The sequence below is a fragment of the Zingiber officinale genome, chromosome 1B (genome assembly GCF_018446385.1).
Source record: "Zingiber officinale cultivar Zhangliang chromosome 1B, Zo_v1.1, whole genome shotgun sequence".
Classification (NCBI taxonomy): Eukaryota; Viridiplantae; Streptophyta; class Magnoliopsida; order Zingiberales; family Zingiberaceae; genus Zingiber; species Zingiber officinale.
Window position 1 is genome coordinate 78,848,796 of NC_055986.1, and position 2,409 is coordinate 78,851,204.

The 2,409-nt window shown below is 38.1% G+C and overlaps 1 protein-coding gene across 1 annotated transcript; it reads right to left on the reverse strand.

The window, feature by feature from the left end:
• Positions 1-376: 376 nt before the first annotated feature.
• Positions 377-1,819, reverse strand: LOC121973339 (VQ motif-containing protein 31-like). The gene is made up of 2 exons (XM_042524840.1): positions 1,497-1,819; positions 377-1,002 (listed from the first exon to the last, which is right to left on the reverse strand). Exon 2 carries the CDS (start codon positions 951-953, stop codon positions 462-464), a length of 492 nt encoding a protein of 163 aa, XP_042380774.1. The 5' UTR covers positions 954-1,002; positions 1,497-1,819; the 3' UTR covers positions 377-461.
• Between the last annotated feature and the right edge of the window lie 590 nt (positions 1,820-2,409).

Here is a 2,409-nt window from a genome sequence, read left to right on the forward strand (position 1 = left end):
CTTATAACAATAGATTAATTCGTCTTTGATTACAACATATACTTCTTGAAACCCATTAGCTTTAGGTTGTGTGGATATATGCATTCTTTATTGATAATGAAATTATCTAAAAAGTGAATTTAATCTTCAATTTTCACTTTCATTAACTTACTAACATCCGAAATCACAATAAAATTTTCCTGAACTTTAAAATTAAACTCAATTAAAAAACCAACAATTTTGAAATCAATTCACAGTTTTCTTATACAATTTCACAGAGAAAGACATGTTATAGAATTTCTTTTACATGTACCAATATTTCTAACTGTCGGTTTCTTTGCAATTTAAACGTAAAGCAAGAGTTCACACTTAATTCTTTAACTAAGCATTCCCTTAACTATCCTCAAACCCCCATTTATTCATAAAACAATAAGTTTAATTAACTAGGCTAAATTCAATTCATCCAGTTTCACATACAATTCTCACGGCTCGCCGGCAGCAGCCCTCGGTGATGTGATGGGAAACAACGGGAGCAGCTCCGGCTCAGCAACCCTGTTTTTTGCCCGGGGCGAAGGGTACAAATAGAACCGCCTCTCTTTAATGGCCCGCTCCTCCTCCTCCTCCTCCTCCTCAATAGCCTCCCCACTCTTCTCCTCCGCTGATATATCCAACCTCGCGAAGGTGGCTGCAGGCGACGGTGCTGCCGGACTGGCCAGCTTAGTTGATCCCGATGGAGCATCTGTTCTTGGGATGGCAAGCCTCAAATGAGAGCCGTGATGGAGTCGCTTGAGTCGGCCGGCGGGGAGGGAGGAGGAGGAGGAGGAGGCGGAGGAGGGAGGGGAGCACACGGTGGAGGCAGTCGTAGTTGACTCGGCCGGGCCAGTGAGGCGCTGGACGAGCTCCTTGAAGGTGGTGACATCCGCTTGGATGAAGGTGGTGGTGGTGGTGGAGGCCGAGGCTGGTGGCTTGTCCATGGGTGCAATTGATTGCGTGAAGCAATGAGCTTTAATTTGTTTGCTGTGTCTGCATGCTCAAACCACACATGAAACAAATACAGGTAAATCCAATTAATGACAATGTAAACAAAACAAAATTAAATAAAACAAAAGCCTTTCTGGTTTGCATTTAAAGATCGTGTCGTCACATATGGCCATATACAAAAATATATATGAAATTCATGTGAATAAATCAACTGACACTCTGACTGAATTTGTAGCTAAGATTGAGTTTTAGAAGCAACGCTTGTTAATTATTTTCATGTAAGAGTTTAATTAGTAAAGAAATATATTAAGAAAAAAAAGATAATCTTTGTGCACTAGTTGGGCTATATTAGGTGATTAATTATATAAATAAAATTTGAAAGTATTTCTTTAATTTTGTTGTCATAGTTGTAATTAAATAACCTAAGATCAAGGATTTTAGACTCTCCAATGTCTTAATAATTTCAAAACGCAGAGAGAGAGAGAGAGATCATCCATAAATTAGCAAAGCTACAAAACATGAAGAAAGTAGTTTACCTTGATGCCTTCTCCAAGAACTCTCAACCTCCCAGATCCAACCTTATAGGAACAATTAACTTGAAGCCCCTCCGGAGCCAAAAGTGTTTAGGCATGAGAGGGCAATATATATCAGATGACAAGGAGAAGGGGACAACACTCCATTGGCGTGAAAGATTTCACAGAATCTTCGTTTTGGTGGGAACTGGAAAGAGAACAATTAAGCTAGAGAGAGAGAAGGTATAATGAAGAAGAGGATGCCGCAGCAAGAGTTTGGGCTAATTTGAAGCGTAGGGAGTTGAGTATTTCTTTGCTTTCAAGGGTCTCTTTTAGACACATTTGGTTAAGGAAGCGAGTGAGCTAGCGAGGCCAAACTTCTGAATTTTATCAAAAGATGGAATACGTCATCTTTGCGTTCTTACGACTTTTAAATACTAAATTATGTACTGAACAAATTCTCCGGGGGGTATTTTTAGAATTTTGTTAGAATTCTAAAGATAAATTCGTTATTTGAATGACTCCTAGTGTTGATCCTATGATATGAAGAGAGATAAATATAGGTATATAAATATTATATGTATGATAGGATAAATTTTAGGTCATTAATTCATGAGAATTGACCCTTGATTATTACACCAGCGATATTATATGTTTACTGTCTGCGTTATCCTAGGACTTTGTTAGAATTCTAAAAAAAACAAAAAAGATAGATCCGTTATCTTATTGACCTCCTAGTACCGGTCCCACAGACATAGAGAGAGGTAAATGTATACACACATGCTATAGGCATATAGTAAGATAAATCTCAGATTATCAGTTCTTGAGAATTAATTCTTGAATATTACGTTAGAAATATCATGTGCCCATTATATGTGCTACGTCCTAAAAAATCATTTAGAGTCGCCATACAAGCTGCACGCAGTTTGGAAATACA

Coding starts and splice junctions, on each gene's coding strand:
- LOC121973339 (XM_042524840.1), bottom strand. CDS start 953: ATGGACAAGCCACCAGCCTCGGCCTCCACCACCACCACCACCTTCATC.